This window comes from Nannospalax galili, unplaced genomic scaffold, assembly GCF_000622305.1.
Source record: "Nannospalax galili isolate Female #2095 unplaced genomic scaffold, S.galili_v1.0 scaffold568, whole genome shotgun sequence".
Classification (NCBI taxonomy): Eukaryota; Metazoa; Chordata; class Mammalia; order Rodentia; family Spalacidae; genus Nannospalax; species Nannospalax galili.
In genome coordinates, this window is record NW_008359441.1 from 1,320,242 (window position 1) to 1,337,694 (window position 17,453).

The 17,453-nt window shown below is 40.6% G+C and overlaps 1 protein-coding gene across 1 annotated transcript in view; it reads right to left on the reverse strand.

Annotated features, from left to right (window-relative positions):
• Positions 1 to 17,453, reverse strand: part of Cntnap4 (contactin associated protein like 4) — a 303,201-nt gene that overhangs the window by 133,955 nt on the left and 151,793 nt on the right. The window contains exon 4 of the mRNA XM_008822985.2: positions 202 to 349. Coding sequence (XP_008821207.1) covers positions 202 to 349 — 148 coding nt within the window. The remainder of the gene's footprint in view (positions 1 to 201; positions 350 to 17,453) is intronic.

Below are 17,453 nucleotides of genomic sequence, written 5' to 3' on the forward strand. Positions count from 1 at the left end.
CAATGAATTAAAATGTCCAAGTTGAATACTGGTATAAATGCATAAAGATTGGCATGTATGGGCATACAAACGCTTTCCACAAAAATCGTTGCTGCCTTTATGTCTCTTTCCATACCTAAAAATTCGATTTTAGTGTGTAGTTGGCTTCTAAAGCATCTCTTGTGACATCTATTTCATTGTGCTGGATAAACAACCACTTACGGTATGCACACCCGAACGCTTCGATCCGCATTCCAATCCTGCCCTTGGGGTTCCACTCAAGCGGGATGAAGCGCACAAATCTGGCTTTGATAGAAGGCTGGAGTCTATAGTATACAACGCTGTCTGCGTTTGCATTTCCAGAAAAACCCTGAAAGAAAAGCGAAAGAAGGAGGTGAAGGTATCTGGAGAATATTGATTTCACTTTGTCCCCTGTAATGATGTGCAAAGCATCGCTTGGTTTTTCCTTATGAAAAGTGCCACCTGCTTTAAGAAAATCATATTAACGGTTTGGTCGTAAAGTCTCTCCATCCATAGAAGTTACTGTTGCCTACACTTTCCTTTCTATTAAGAGTAGTTTGAATTCCATCTTATCCGTTAAACTAGCTTTCAACTACGATACCCTCAATAAAAATTGCTTCATCAAAGCACAGATTAAATGGAAAAGCGTGCATGTGCCCCTGGCTGCTAGTTCTGTGAACGAAAAGGAAAACTTGAGAGAATATTCTTTTAGTGTTGAAATACTATTGTCTGATTCAGCAAAGAAGTTGCTCACCTGTTTTAGTCACTTGACTCTCTAGTCCCTGTATTAGCATAAACGAAAGGGTCACCCAACATTCAGAAGGAACTACCCTCCACAGCAGGCTGCTAGACTTCATCAGGGCGCACTTCAACTGTGTTCAGAATTGTTAAGGGAAACTGGATACAGTAAGAATTTAGAAAGACCTGTAATTAGACTTACATACCCTGGCATTCGGAAGCTTGAAAGACCTTCAGAATGATGCTTAGCCAGCACAGTCAAATTGCAGATGAGGAAATTAAAGGTCAGAAAGGTGAGAAAAACCTCTGGCATCAACAAAACCATTACACAGAAAGAGCTAGTGCTGTGTTCCTACCACAATATCAGGACGCATTACCTGGAGCATAGCTTACTGCAAACCCTACATACTACAGAACTCAACATCCTTATTAATTTTCCATACCACACAACTTCATTTACCAAGTCAACAAGAAACAAAATACGTTCTCCGATCATTTCTATATCATTTTTAGTTCACCCCCACCCTCCTCTTCCAACTCTTCGTTCCACTTTCTCCTTCTCCTCCTGCTCTTATTAAACTGTCACAATCAGTGTATATAAGAACAGCATCAGGAGTTACGCTAATTCATATGCAGGCCCATTATAGGTCTCCCTAATATGACTCATTCAATAAGGGACCACCTCATAGAGATTACACGAAAGAAGGAGCAAATACATTAAGACGCCAGAATTCGGGCACCTGCTCACTTGTCTTTACTAGCATTTACCAAAATGGTATTTACAAATTCCTTTACTGGTATTTACCTTAATAATTTCTAAAACATTACAAAGAAAAAGTTGAGTGTTGCGTAAAGCCCTTAATTTCATTCCCTTTACAAATCAGTTCTCTACCCCCCTGCCTTGTCAGCATCTTGCTCACCTAATTTCCGGCTTGTATGCCACAGGCACCTCCAAATCTGCACAGATCATCTACCTCCAAATAATATATAAACTCTGGGTATTGGTAATAGTTAGCCTTCTTAGTCAACTTGACTAGATTTGGAATTACCTAGGAAACACAACTTTGAGTGTGTCTATGCGAGAGTTTCCAGGAAGTTTTAACCAGAAAGGGAAGATCCCCCCTGAATGTATGTAGGTGGCATCATCCCATGGGCTGGGATGCTCAATTGAACAAAAGCAGGAAGCAAGCTGAGCAATTGCATTGAGGACTAAGGAGTGCAACCAGCTGTCTCCTGCTGCCGTGGCTTCCCCACCACAAGGAACTCGCTCTCAACCAGAAGAGCCAAAATAAACCCTCCTCTCTGAAATTGCTTCTTGACAGGTCTTTGGTCACGGCAACAGGACAGATAACTAATAGAGCATCTCTCATCATCTCTCCTGTGACTGCCCAGTTCTACAAAGCATTCTCTCCTCAGAACTACCACTGGAGCCCCTTCTCAGACCCTCCCCCTCCTCTTCTCCCCATCTCCACTCACACCTCCACTCTGTGTCTTCCAAGAGCAGCCAGTAAGGTTTGTGAAAGTGGTTAAAAGAAAAGCTGCTGCTGTGTTTCTTCCACAGCATCTGGACGCATTACCCGATGTGTAGCTTGCCTACAAACCCCACACACAGTACAGAACCCAACATCCAAACTAGTGTTATTTCCAACCACACAACTTCACATGTGGAGTCAGCATGAAGTAAAAGATGTTCACGCACCACCCCACTGCTTCCTTTAGATCTCAATCAAAACCCTAACTCCTTATTCAAATATAAACACCACAACTGGGCTCCAGCCCCATTGGACCACCTTAAATAAGCCAGTTACTGCCCTGGTTAGGGCCTTGGTACCAGCAGCCAGCTCTGTGCATAGCCACCTCCTCTGGTCAGGTCAAGTCTTGCCTCCACTCTCTCTACCTGAGATAGACCTATTCTTTTATTTGCTTTTTTGTTTGGGGGCTTTGTTTGTTTGGGGTTTGGTTTGGGGGTTGTATGTGTTCGTTTGTTTGTTTTGGTTTTGGTTTACGAGATAGGGTCTCCCTGTATGGCCAAGTGGCCTGGAACTCACTAAGATCAGGCTGGCCTCCTGAGTGCTGGGATTAAAGGGGTACATCACCATGCCCAGCTCAGACCTGTTCTTGATCACAGATTCTAAGGTAGAATGCATGGCATCAGATTTTCTGACTTTGCTTCCTTCATAGCCTTCACTGTCTGCTGTACAGTGTCTGCTTATTTAACTTACCCTACTAGAAGGCTGTTGCATTGAAGAGTAGGCCTTAACCACTTATCTAAAATAATATGCCTCTGTGGTTCAAGAATCTCAATAAGATTCTTGTATGTTTGAGGAAGAATAGACTTGAAAGTAAAGCAAAAACAAAGTTCAGCAGGCTTCTCAGTCCAGGGCTTCTCAGAGCATGGCCGGTTTAAGATATATCTGCTCAGTGTTGTGCTGGATAGATTTAGTTGTCAACTTGACACACCTGGGTTCAGGGAGCCTCAATTGGGGAATTGTCTCCATAGGACTAGCCTGTGGCCATGTCTGTGGGGCATCTTCTTGACTGTTGAGTAATGTGGGAGGACCTAGTCCACTGTGGGTGGTGCCACCTCTGGGCAACTGGGCCTGTGTTGCATAAGAAAGCAGGCTGACTCGGAGGGGCTAGGAGAGCAAGCCAATAAGGAGCAATCCTCCATTCTTGCCCTGACTTCCTACCTTGGGCTCCCTGATGGACCGTGACCTGGGAGATGTAAGACAAATAAACCCTTTCCTCCCCAAGTTGGTAGTGGTCAGAGTGTTTTGTCACAGCAATAGAGAAACAAGCTAGAACAGAGGTATTGCTATGAGAGACCTGACCTTGGTGTTTGGGAGGAAGATTGTGAAAGTGTTTGGAACTGTTTGGAACTTTGGGCTGGAAAAGCCATTGAGTGTTTAGTTTGTTGATGTGGAGCTTTGGAACAGTTATGCTGAAAGAGCTGTGGACAGTGGAAGCCTGACTTGTGACTATCAGGGCTGTTTGTGTGATATCTTGAATTGAGAATCTGTGGGTTCTGGTCGGCTAAGGCTGAAGAATCTGCTGTGATTAAGAAGAGGCCAGAACCACTGCAGTGAAACCTTTGCTTTACTGGAACAATTGATGCTGGTTAGCTGGGGCTGAAAACTCAGCTGTAACAGGAGATCAGCACCACTGTGGTGAAATCTTTTGGGAAGTGTTTCCTCAGGGTCAGCACACAGAAGCTATGGTTCACAGGGGGCTCAAGCCTCCATCTTAGGCTGCAAGCAGGACTTGGTAATATGTAAGAATCTCCTGCATGGTTCTGGTGTTGAAAGCGTGAAGGGGTCACAGAGAGCAGCTGAGGTGTGACACCCTGAGAGGCCAGGAAAGGCCATCAGTGAAAGTGCAGCTTCAGTTGCAGTGGAGGATTGAAGGGGTCAAGGAGGGAATCTGAGCCTTTTGCACCCTGAGAGGCCGGAAAAGGCCATTGGTGAAGGTGCAGCCTCAGTTTCAGCAGAGACCCCAGCTTTTCGGAGATGCCAGGACCGTGGGCTGACCACCAAGGGCAGCAGCAGGTGTGGAATGGAGCCAGCCTGGATCTGCAAGGCAGGCTGTGTGCTGTGGACGGCAGAGTTAGAGAAGTTCAGTTGCCGAAACCCTTTGGAGCCCAGAAGATGAACATTGTGAGTGAATTTCAGATGTCCAGCCTTGAGCTACTTTGCTGGACTTAGATTTTGCTTAGATGTGCCTGATTCTTCCTTTTGAAATAAGACAGTACTTGTTTTGGATTCTACAAGAGCCCACAGTTAAGGGACTTTTAAAAGAGACTGTGGACTTTCAAGTGTTTGGTTGTTTTTTTTTTAAGAACTGTGGACTTTTTAAGGTTGTATTGTCTTATGTTGTGATATTAATGTTAACCTCATATCTTGGGACCATAAATGAAAAGGTTGTGGTTTAATAGTGATGTATTTATGTGTCAAGTTAACAAGGGGTCAATTGTTCTGGTTAGCTTTAGTGTCAACTTGACACACCTGGGTAGAGGGAGCCTCAATTGGGAAATTACCTCCAATGGACTGGCCTGTGGCCACATCTGTGGGGTATTTTCTTGATTTTTGAGTGATGTGGGAGGGCCCAGCCCACTGTGGGAAGTGCCACCTCTGTGCAGGTTGTTCTGTATTGTATAAGAAAGCAGGTTGAATAGGGGCAAGGCGCGCAAGCCAGTAAGCAGTGCTCCTCCATGGCCTGTGTTCCATGGTTCCTACCCTGAGTTCCTACCTTCGGCTCCCTCCGTGATGAACTATGACCTGGGAGGTGTAAACTAAATAAACCCTTTCCTCTCCAAGTTGGTACTGGTTATGGTCATTTTTTCACAGCAATTGAAAGCAAATTAGAAAGTGTATCACCTATGATGCGGGTAGTTACCTAGCATGTCTCAAACACACATGGTTACAGATAAGCCCTTCCCCCTTGCTTTTTATCACCGTTGCAGACTGCTGTTATCGTTTTTCAGCATACATTCCTAGGCTTATATTTCATAAAACATAAACAGGAGAATGCTGTTTAATTCCACAGGTACTTATAGTCTAACTCTCAGAACCTCTAGAAAGTTCCATCCTATTTCACTGGAGGATTTTATTGAGGGTTAGGTGGAAAAGAATAACTGTATTCTACATTACATCAGCAAAATCCCATTCCAACCCTACCTTTACTCCACCATGGAGTCCATTTCTGTGCAAATCATGAACATCTGCCTGAATATTGGATGTGCATTTGTTCTGTTTTATTTCAGAACAGTTGATGTGGGATACCGTCTCCCAACTTAAACTGCATGCTGAAACAGCCAGTGTACAGACCCAAGGTACTAAAGAGAGGATTGTGTGTGTGTGTGTGTGTGTGTGTGCATGCATATGCACATGTCATGCAGATCCTAGACATTGGTGTGTGCATGCTGTATATGCATGTGTCATGCAGATCTTAAGCACATGTGTGTACAAATGTACATAGTCACGTGTCATACAGACTAGGCATATATACATATATACATTTGTGTTCACATATACATGTGTGTGCATGTGTCTCCACAAGCTCTCTGCACCTGGGAATATGCAACCATGGCTGAGAACTTGCTCTACAGGTGTCTGTTTCTAACCAGTAATATGATACTGACTCTTCTCACGCTATTCTGACCAGTAACATGTCATGTACTCTTCTCACACTATTTTCTCTTTTATTAATTACATTTTTGAGAATTTCATTCAATATATTTTGATCCTATTTAAACCCCTTCTCCTATTGGCACCCCTCTTCATGCCCCCACACACACACTGGTTTTATGTATTTTGTCATATATGTTAAGGTCTATGGAGCCAAATTTGTGTCCTCAAATAATGTCATTCGGTGGGAGTCCATCCACTGGACCCTGGTCAACCTTCTCATACTTTTGATTCTGTATCCTGGGTGCTACTGACAGACGACTGTAATTTGTAATTATGATTCCTTGCCAAGTGAACAGGTGGGTGATTAATTAGATAACCTTCCAAAATATATCACATTTTTTTTCAAAATTAATAGAATTTCGCACATTTAGATAGATGTCACTACAAAATTTCGACTTCTTAAGGGACTGGAAGAAAAAAAATGATATTAACAGTGATGACAGATGGCTCAATGGAATTGGGAGGTCTGTGGACAGCAGCAGTTTGTTTCTTACTTGACTGACATAGAATTATTTGAATTTTTAAGCACATAGACTACCATGCATATTTTCATAAGTAATACAAGTATCTTCACCAGCACATTTGAAATATTTAGCAGTTACCTATTGTGAAATTGTGAGGCTGAGGATGTGGAACTTGGGCCTTCTTAATGAGCGGGCATTATTTTCATAATGATTAATAAAACAAAATAAGGCACCACTGCAAGGAATATGGGCAATGATACAGTAGGCAGAAGCATCGTTTAAGAACACTTGGGGTACCTTAAAAATCTTTTTACTGCAATGTCAGTTGGAAAAACACAACATTACTATTTTTCAAATTAAAAACTTATTGACAGTGTTTGATTTATTTTGCTCTAGTTGTTGTTATCTTTTTAAATCCCCGAAATAACCAAGATTCAGTTTGGGATTTCAATATTTAAGGAGAAATTTTTCAGAATGTTTGTGAAGGAGTTGTGGGATTGGCACTACATTGTGTTATAAATCAACGTTCCAGAACATGCTGTCAGGCTTTGTGTGTGTTCTCTTCACCTGGGATACTCTCCTTAGTTTGCTATGAAAATGTGTTTTATGTATGATAGTAAATCTTAAAGAAATACATGGATTTAAATGTTTCTTTCTCTTTTAAAAATATGTTACATGAAGAAATTTATACTTATTTTTAAGAATATGGTTTGTAGTATATGTCAAAATTAATTGCAGTACATTTTAGAAATCCAGGAAGCTGAGTCTCTCACCATACAAGGGAGATACAGGAGTGGAGCCTTGGAATCTGTTTTCAAATGCACAGTTATGGTTGGAATGTGAAATGACTCCTATAGGCTCATATATCAGAACATTTGGTCTATGGAGTTGTGGAACCTTCTGGAAGGTACTCACTGGAGTAAGTGAGTCACTTTGGGTTGCGCTCAAGTCTATAGCAGGACCCTGCTTGTAGCCTTCTCTCTGTTTCCTGTTTGCTGGGATGTCAGTAAACAGCTTCCACCAATTCCCACTGCCACAGAGCACCCTACAGTCCTGATTTCACTCCATGATGTCCATGTCCCCTCACACCATGAGCCCAGAGAAACCTTTCCTCCTTTACGTTGCTTCTGGAAACAGCGACAAGAGAAGTGGGTAATGCATATTCCAAACTTAGTTTTTGCTTATGGTCTTTGGATCCCTCTTTAAACATTCTCTTTGTTTAGAGATAAATACTGTTCTTTTCCTTATTTTAGTGTCTCTGGTCCATCTGAGCTGCACTCACAAAATGACATAGCTACCCACTATTAAGAAGTCCATTTTAATGTTAGGCCTGAAACTGTGGAACTTCTGGAAGAAAGACTCTGGGGGGCACTTCAGGATGTAGGCTCAAGTAAAGACTTTCTGAATAAGACCCTGGTCACTGAGAAAATAGAATCAACAATCACCAACTAAAACTCCAAGAAATTAAAAAGCTTCTGTACTGCAAAGGAAACTGCTAATCAACAAAAGAGGCAGCCTACAGAATGGGAAAGAAACCTTTTGCCAGCTATACATATGACTGAGGATTGGTGTTTAGAATATACAAAGAACTCAAAACACTATACACCAAGAAAATGAACAACCCAGTTACAATGCGAGCTGTGGAACTGAAGAGGTAGTTCTCAGAAGAAGAAATATAAACAACTAAGAAATATTTTTAAATAGGTTTACCATTCTTACCCATCACGGAAACGCAAATTAAAATTACTTTGAGAATTTTTCTTATCTCAGTCAGAATGACTAAGATTAAGAAAACAGAAGACAGCAAATGTTGGCAAGGATGTGGAAACTGGAACCGGCACAAACTGCTGGTATGCGTGAAGACTTGTGCAGTCACTATGGAAGCCAGTGTGGCAGCTCCTCACAAAACTGTAATTAGATTTACCACATGACCCAGCTATACCACTCCTGGGCATATACCCAAAGGACTCTGTATCTATGACAGAGACACATGCTCATACATGTTTGTAGCTGCCCCACTCGCAACAGCAAGGAAACAGCCTAGATGTCCATCAACTGATAAATGGATGAATGAAAACATGGTACCTATACACAATGGGTTTTTATTCAGTTGTAAAGAAAAGTAAAACTATGAAATTTACAGATACATGAATGTAATTGGAAAGCATTATATTGAATGAGGTAAACCAAACCAGAAAGACAGTCAGTGCATGTTCTAACCCATATGTGAACCCACAAAATAATCCAGGCTATTTCCATTGTTCTTGCCCACGAGAACTTGGTGTTAAGATCACAATATCGAAAACACCACACACTGTGGTGATAGGACATGGGGAAATCTAGTTGGTAATGACCCAGAAACTCCTATTGCCTAGTTTTCTCCTTTTGTTTGTGTTCTGTTGCAATGACAAAATACCAACAAAAACCAGCTTGGGGAGGAAAGTGTTTATTTCATCTTACAAGTTACAGTCCATGATTGAGAGAAGTCAGAGCTGGATATCAGGGTAGGAACCTAGAGGCAGGTACTAAAACAGAGAACATGCAGGACAGTCTCTCACTAGCTTGCTTTCTCTGGCTTGCATCAGTTATACTGCTTAAAAATCCCAGGCCCAACTGCCCAGGAATAGTATCACTCAGTAGCCTGTTCCCTCCTGAATCAATTAGCAATTAAGAACATGTACCACAGACATGGCCACAGGTGAACCTCCTGGAAGAAATTCCTTAAATGATGTTCCCTCTTCCCATGTGTCTCTAGTCAAGTTGACAAAAGCTAATCAGCACATTTCATAGCACTGGCATTATGCTGGCTGCTTGGAACAAAATCAATAGTCTTATCCAACTGTGAACCTTGTGAGCTAAGAAAACCACAGGGGTAGCAAGAGATATCCATGGGAGCAATGGTGGCATAGATGTTATAAGGGTAACCAACTGCTTTCTGATTGGATTTAAAGCTAACTCCGCAGGAGGCAATACATGCCTGGTACCATAAATCTGACCAAGGACCCACTGGTTGGGGAGCCCATAGGCTCTAGCTGGGAACACCTACTATTATTATTTTGCTAAATGGACGTAGTATCAAACTGCCCTCTAAATTCACGTATCTACAACCCTAGTCTCCTGTAGCTAGCAGACCTCATCAGAGAAGTTTATTTTTGCAGCGAATGGTAGTTAATGCAGAAACTCACAATTGGTCAAAATGCAGAGAATAAGTGTCCATAGGTTTCCTAGCAAAAACTCATCATGAAAGAGGGAGCAGAGAGATCAGAAGAGACAGAGGCTGGGGATAGTGGAGCAAAACAAAGTCTTCTAGGCATGACAGGACCCCTGTGCTGCACTCAAAGCAGCTGTGGCTGCCTGCACTAAACCAGCACAAGGTCAAGCCTGGCAACACTCCACCATGGATGAGGGAGGGGTTCAAGAGCTCCCACCTGTAACTGAGAAGCTATTGAGAGTTGATGGCATCTGGGGGAAGGAGATTTGGTTTTCTTTAAGAGTGTAGCCCCTAGTACAGCAACCATGCTCCAGTGGATGGCCCCCACCCTATAAAGAAAAAAATACAGGACACAAAGTTGGGAGGGGTAGAGAGGTGGGGGGGTAATTGGGAGGAATTAGGGGAGAAGTAGGGAATGAATACCACCAAAATACTTTGTAAGCATGTATGAAGTTTTCAAAAGATTAGTAAACATATATTTAAAAAAGAAGTCTATGTCTAACTATTTTCTGATTGAATACGAGGCCCATTCCACAGTAGGGAACTCATGCCTGGTTCTGTAAACCTAGTCAAGAGATTAGAAAGGTCATAGACCCTAGAGAGGGAACCTACTGCTATTGTTTTGCTAAATGCTCATGATGTCAAACTGCTTTTTAAATACCTGTTTATATCCATAGACTAGTGCCATGCCCAGTCTTCATCAGAGAAACTTCTTATTCCAGTAGTTAATGAAGAAACATATAACTGGCCAAAATGTTCAGAGTAAGTAACGTTAAGTGTTCAGGATATCTACCTCATCTGCTCCAGTGCTCAGAGAATGTTGCAAAAGAGGGAGCAGAAAGAATGCAAGAGCCGGAGGATGGGGAGATACACAGCCAAAACAGATCTTCTGGGCATGACCTAGTCTTTGCACTCAAATTACTGCAGCTGTGGTTTCCTGGGCAAGACCTGCACAAGGCTGGGACTCTCCCATCAACATTTCACTGTTAAAGGGGGGAATGGGGGCATGTAGCCTCACCCCCCTCTGGGGGACTATTAGCAACAATGGATGCCAGGGGAAGGGCTGTCATTTTCTTCAGTGGTGTTCCAATGATAAGTTTCTGGTGCTCTAGTAAATAATCTCCTACTCACATTCACATAAGCAAACAACTCTAATTAAACTCAGTGGGTCACACACAAAAGGAAACATGAAAGTACAAAGGTGATCTGTTGGAAGGAAGAATTTCAGGGACAGAGGGATGGGATGGTTAAAGGGAGAAATGGGGTGAAAACAATTAAAATTCTTTATGTACATGCATGTCAATTGGCGAGAAAGTCCAAGACCAAGACTGGAAGATTTGTGGCTGGAAAGACGGCTCAACAGTTAAGAGCACAGGCTGCTCTTCCAGAGGACCTGGGTTCTGCTTCCAGCACCCACATGATAGCTAAAAACCATCTGTAACTCTAGTTCCAGGGGATCCAGTGCCATCATCTGGCCTCTGCAGGCATTGCACACATGTGGTGCACATGCTTACATGCAGGCAAAACACATAAAATAAAAATAAATAAGTCCTTATTTTTTAAAGACTGGATTTTTAAAACAATTTTTAAAGACTGGAAGATTCAGCATCTGGTGAGGTTCACTTCCTAATTCATAGAATTCTGCCTTTTTGCTGAGTTGTGAAAGGGACAAAGTACCTCCCACAGCTCTGATGGGCCTCTGAAAAGGCACTAATTGCTTCCTATGAACCCCCTTAACCTCATTACCTCCTAATGCCACTGCCTTAAAGATTACAATTTCAACATGCAAAGCTTGGGAGACGGCAAGCAACCAGACTATACCACGGAGCAAATGTGTTATATGTTATGAATTTAAATGTCTTCAGCATGAAAGTCTGTCACTCAGTGTATGACAGAGCTGAAGCATTTTGTGTAGTTTTAATATTTGTGTCAACCCTGAAAAGTAGTTATTTTTGTACCCACTTTACAACTGAGAAAAAATGAAAATTATAGAGGTTATGTGCCTAAAGTCACACAGCTAGAAAGTGGCTAAGTGAGAATTTAATTCCAGGCTGTTCTGACTCCAAAACTCATAATTTAGCAAAGTCATCAAAAGGCCTCACTCCAACAGAACGTGAAAGCAAACCACCTACCCTGGAGGAAATGTGATATATTATCTGAAGCTTTTCCTACTTTTTCATGTTTTATATTTAAAATACTTTACACATTTGAGAATAAGACCATTTACATTATGGCTGAATCAGACTCAGCTGTACCCACTGACTTTTATAGAACTGAATAAGCTTACATTTTCTTGAAATTACTGGAAAGGAATAAAAATAAAAGGAAAACATTCAATAATCAATAAGAGTCCTGCATATAAATACTAACCTCATAGACAGAGAACATAATGCAAAATCTCTGCCATTATATCATTAAGTATATGAATTTTCTAGAAGTAAAATTTATGCTATGTGTCTTATATGATAAAAGCTCTAGAAACTTGGGGCTGGAGATATAGCTCAGTGGTTAAGAGCACTGCCTGCTTTTGCGGAGGACCTAAGCTTGATTTCCAGCACCCACATGGTTGCTAAAAACATCCTTAGCTCCAGTTCCAGGGAATCCAATGTCCTCTTCTGACCTCCACAGGTATTGCACGATATGGGTGCACTGACACACATGCAGACAATACACTCTTACACATATAATAATAAAAGGAATTTTTTAAAAAGCTTTAAAATCTTAATTGTATTTTTCTCTTTTTTTGACCTAATGACTTTCAAACTCCATGATTCAGAAACGTGCTCTAACCATGATAGGAATGTAGTCGGTGGTAGAGTGCGTGCTTGGGCTTGCATGTACAAGACTCGAGATTTGAACTTCAATGCTGCAAAATAAATGTAACCAAGATAATTCGCAGAGTTAATGAATTAAAATTTTTCTCGGGATTTTAAAGAATTTACTGAGTGATTCTAAAGTTTATGAAGAGGTACACTAGCACTAATTTATTTTTAAAATATTAATTGAGCAGCTCATGTATAAAAGCTACATTGTATTAAAATTGCCTATGGCAATTCATAAGAAACTGCAAAGTGTCACTGCCATAAATCAGAAACACGAGACTAGTTATACATAGTCACATAGCAGACTCTGAATGCATATAAGTCGGTCCAACTCTAGCTCAAATAAACAGCAGCCCCAGTGGAAATTCAGCACAACAAACAGACAGGCAAACATGAGAATCTTCTTGTCATTATTGATCTCTCTTATTATGAGAATTCCAGTGATGACGTGCGACCTACACATGACCTATTCCAACTGCAACTCACTTTGCCATAGTCAGTTGACATGAATAAATCACAACCACATGCTGTCGAATAAAAGGCACTTCTTCACTTGATGTCAGTTATAAATTTTTACTAACTGTGTCTCCCAAGTGGTTCGTTAGTGAAGAAAAGCACAAAATAAAAGCAAAGAAGAAATAGAAAGTACTGAAAAGTGGGGGGTTTACCAAAATAAAGCCAAATAAGAAAAACTTTTAAGCATATATCAAACAAGACATTATAACCACAGTTAGAAAAGACTGAGTTGACACAAGCTTGAGGAAAATGTAATTTGTTTTCTATTATACATAGTGACAGAAGTCTAGTAGTCTAAACAGATTTGTTTTTCATATACAATAAATCTCAATTTCCAAACTAAAACAACAGACATGAATCTAAAATCAGTTTCTACCAACATAAAGAAAAAAATCAGTACAGTAAAGAGTATCAGTCATTATACTAAAATCTATAGGTGCAGAGTTGTAACATACACTGCTTAGATTCTTTAAAACCGTAGGACTTGAAGTATCAAAACATAAAGATCAAATGTCAAGAAGAGAAAAAAAAATCACACAAAAGACACAGCCTTGGCCATGGTCCATGGATGTTGCTGAAATACATCAATAAACTGTCATAGGGAAGAAGCACAGATAGGTCATAAAGCTTGCAACTATATTAGGGCATCATGGGTGAAATTTTGTAGAAGACTGAATTTTTACTGTGATGGCAAATAAGTTTTAAACACACACACTAGATGAGAAAATCCTGGAAAAAGAAACCACTAAACATTACACAAACAGACTGAGCTAAAAAAAAATACTAAATGTCTATAATACCAGAGAAGAAGACCCAAACAGAAGAGAACCGACATCGGGGGCCCTTTCTTTTCAGGTGTAAATAAAGAATTCCTGAGTAAAAGAAATGGAAACTGAGTCAACATTTTGACACTTCACTAGGTTAGGAGTAAAGCCTTAGTTCTAGATCCAAAGGACAAGAAGGTATTGTAGGCCTTTAGAGAATTTGAATCAGAACTTAAGTTAAACGGTCTATAATTTAGGATAAAGGGTAAGACAGATGGACAAGTCCTCACACTAAGAACCACATTTCCATTTCTCAATCTGTGAAATTACAACACAATCCTCAGTGTGGTTTACTGCCCTGTGCTGCCAGGGGACAGACGTAGAAATGCACTCTGCAAAAACTCATCTTCTTTGTCCCAAATTACTTATTCAACTTTTCCTCTAAAATATGTTACATGCAAGAGAAAATAATAGAAGGGAAGCAAAGACTGTTGTTATAGGGGAATGCATTGCCCAGATGAAGAAATACGTATGGCAGGAACATGATGCAGCTGATCACATTCCAGTTAGGAAGCGGGAGCTGAGAACTGGTGCTCAGCTCACTTTCTCGTTTTTTCCTTTTTTGGTCAATCCGGGACACTAGCACGTAGGATGATACCATTCTTGATGGGGAGGGGCTTCCTTCAGTTAAACCTCTCTGGGAACGTCCTTATAGATAGAACCTAAAGTGTGTCTTATGAGTAATTCCAAATCCAGTGAAGACGACAATGAAAAAATAGCCCTCACAAACCCAACTACGAACCAAGTTAGCCAACGCCATGACTTCAGACTTTACAATCTTCAGAACCCCGAAATAAATATCTGTCAATAATTTATTATAGTAGCTTACATTGATGAAGCCACATAAAAAGCCACCACCCTAAAATGTGGAAGGTCAAGTTCATACAAAGAGTCTGAGATGTGTCTACCATGGAACAGCTACCTCTGCTTACCCTAGAAAAAAGCATGATTTTTGATGAATTACTGGAGGGTGACTGGATGCTAACAAAAGACAGAGAAATGCCTGAGACCACATTTCCTTGGGCTTCACATCCAGGAGCACTTTCATACTCTGTCAAGTTCTCTAAGAGTTGGTCTGGCAAGGGAAAGAGATAAGTAATCACTGAAAGATGTCCAATGTCCATCATAGCAAAAGCTGTCTCTCTTGGTTAAAGGCTTTTCAGAGAGTACTCCAACTAGAGAGGCCATTCCTCCTTTCCAGTCTCCCAGGCTTTCCTGGCTCCCCATGAGAAAGAAGCCCACAGAATCAGGATTTCAAGAAAGCAGATTGGAAGCTCAGTAGCCATAGAGGAAAAACAGGGGGCAACTAGAGACACACTTTTAAAGGTCACATACCGGAGACACATGCCTTTGAAACCCTGAAACATAGTTGGAATAATATAGCATACTCCCCCTACCTCACATACCCGACAAGACACTAGTGTAATGGAGTAGGTAACAACTGAAAACCTGGAAAGCAACGACCGTCTGCGGAGAGGATCTCAAACTCAAAAAGAGAGACAAAAACAAACACACTAGATGAATCTAAAGCCAAGTGTTTCGTACCTTTGGCACTTGCAGAAAACATTGAATACACCCTAACTCCTAGCCAGAGTAATGCCAATCCTGATATTATCTGACATAACTGCCTGATGAAGGGCATAACCCTGACAACTTTCAACAACAAAAAAATTACACAGCATGCATAAAGGCAGGAGAAAACAGTCTGTAAAGACCAAACAGTTACCAAAATCAGAACCATGTACATCCACAACACAGATATTGGGATTATCGGATTATGAATTTAAAATAACTATGACAGATATGTTAAAGGCTATAATTGAAAAGGCGATCCACATGCAAGAACAGATGTATAACGTGAACAGAAAGATGAAAACTTAAAAAAAGAATCAAATGTTCAAAGTAAATAGATACTGTAAAAGAAATGAAAAAAAAAAGCCTTTTGATGAGTATGTATGTCAATTAATTCAACACAGCCAAAGTGAACAGTGAGTTGAAGATAAGAAAACACCAACTTCCTAAATTACAATGCAAAGAAAGAGCAACAAAAAAGCAGGAGAGAATTTCCAGGCATTCTGGAACAATTATAAATATTGTAACATGGGGCTCAAGCAAGCGCTCAGCAGTTAAAAGCGCTTGCTGCTCTTTTAGAGGACCCAAGTTTGGTTTCCACACACATCAGGGAGCTCACAGATACTTGTAATCCCAGCTCCAGGAGCTCCAGCGCCCTCTTCTAGCCTCCGTGAGCACTGAATTCATGTGCAAGTACTCACACAGACACAGACACACATACACACACACACACAATTAAAAATAAAAATGAATCTTAAAAAATCTCTAACGTATGCAGTATCAGAAGGTCGAGAAGAAAGAATGAAGCAAAAATCATGGCTGATAATTCTCCAAAATGAATGACAGATATCGAGCTCTAGATCCGGGAAGCTCAGAGAATAGCAATCAACTTTAAATTAAATAATTAATTAATTAGTTAGTTAAGTCATAATATATTCAAGCTAAAGAAAACCAATGGCAAAAGAAAAACATTTTCTAAGAATTCGGGAGTAAGGGAAATGGAGAAGATTTTTTTAATCTTGTTTTGTGCGCACAGTATAAACTTGATGTCAAAATTTGATAAGACACTTAAAAAATAAAAATCAGTATTGACCTTGAACATAGATTGCTACACTCCTTAAAAATAAGTAACAAATGAATCTAGAATCTATAAATATATAATAAAAATAATCATATATTTCTATCGTTTCTTTCCCTGATTCCATAAACATTCATTTATCTACTTTAGTTTTTTTGAGAGTGGCCCCACAGCATGTACATGGAGGTCAGAGGACGACCTGTGGGAACCAGTTCACTCCTTCCACCCTGCGAGTCCTGGAGGTGTAACTTAGTCATCAGACTTGGTGGCAAGTACCTTAATCTGCTGAACCATCTAACTGGCCTCGGGATAACTACTTTAAATATATGGTGCTGGGTCAGTCAGATAGCCACACCAGAAATAAAATAAATGTAAAAAGGAAGGTTGCTCACTGAATGCAGGACTGTAAAGTCTCAACATGGCAGCACAGCTGAATGCCTCACCACTTGGAGGGTCACAAAGATTTCTTAAATATGACACAAAATGCCAACAAGTATGCACTTAGAATACATCGGGAACTTCTGTTTGCCTGACAATGTAATGGAAAGAGAAGTCCCCAAATGAGAGAGTCTGGCAGAATCCAGAAATATAGAAAATCACAAAGAAACAAGAGAATGGCAGAAAAACAAACTCTTAAAATTATAAAAAAAATCTACATAATCATTTCCACCTTATTATCCATGGACCAGATTGTAATAAAATTGCGCTGTGAGAATTCTGCACACCTACAAGAATGACTAAAATTAAGGAACATAAAAGGCCAAAACACCCAAAAATGTGACAACACCAAGCATTATTAAGCATTATTATTAAGAGGACAGATTTGGATGGAGAGATGGCACAGCAGTTAAAGGGTCAAGGCTCACAATCAAAACCACAAGGTGACAGAATTGAGATTAGGCTGCAGCTTGGCAGCAGACCACAGACTGTGAGGCTCTGGATTCAGTCTCTTGAACAAACACCTGAATGAATAGGACTCAGCAGGTACAGCAAAGTGCATAGGGTTTGGTGGGGGGAGGGGGGAGGCATGGATGAGGGGGGT